The sequence below is a fragment of the Egretta garzetta genome, unplaced genomic scaffold (genome assembly GCF_000687185.1).
Source record: "Egretta garzetta isolate BGI_Z169 unplaced genomic scaffold, ASM68718v1 scaffold169, whole genome shotgun sequence".
NCBI lineage: Eukaryota > Metazoa > Chordata > Aves > Pelecaniformes > Ardeidae > Egretta > Egretta garzetta.
The window spans coordinates 423,353-423,811 of record NW_009260798.1 but is presented as its reverse complement, the minus strand read 5'-3'; the positions used below and the strand labels follow the sequence as shown (position 1 = coordinate 423,811).

The window sequence follows — 459 nt, the reverse complement described above, 5'->3', positions numbered from 1 at the left end:
TGGCAGCAGCGGGCTCCGCTTGTACACGCCTGCGAGGGAGAGGCCCCCCCCCTCCCTAATTTACAATTAATCCGACCCCACCTTCCCCCAGAGCAAATAAAAATTCCTGGAATTGCACAACTTACCACCATGAGGAGGTGACCGGTGGGGTCGCCCAGACCAAGACCAGGGGAAGAGACCACCAGATCCCAGAGAGAAAGTTCATGTTAGAAACGCTTCGGTCCACATCAGGTCAGTCGCGGGGGGCAGAAGAAATCCCATGGAGCAACAGCGACTGGCGGGAGCAAACGCACCTTGAGGTCGTCTTTCTTCCGTGGGTCAAGCGCCTCCGCGTCCCCACGCGCGGCCACAGGGCTCACTGGTCCCCTCCCGGGGTACGGGGGATGCCGATCACTGCATCGCTCCGGGCTCCTCTCGGTTCGCCCCACACCAAATCCTTCAGGACGAGGAGCTCAGCCC

General features: G+C 61.0%; 1 protein-coding gene across 1 annotated transcript in view; it reads right to left on the bottom strand.

The window, feature by feature from the left end:
* Positions 1-250, bottom strand: part of WNT2 (Wnt family member 2) — a 16,970-nt gene extending 16,720 nt beyond the window's left edge. The window contains exon 1 of the mRNA XM_035902193.1: positions 126-250. Coding sequence (XP_035758086.1) covers positions 126-205 — 80 coding nt within the window. The 5' untranslated portion in view covers positions 206-250. The remainder of the gene's footprint in view (positions 1-125) is intronic.
* Between the last annotated feature and the right edge of the window lie 209 nt (positions 251-459).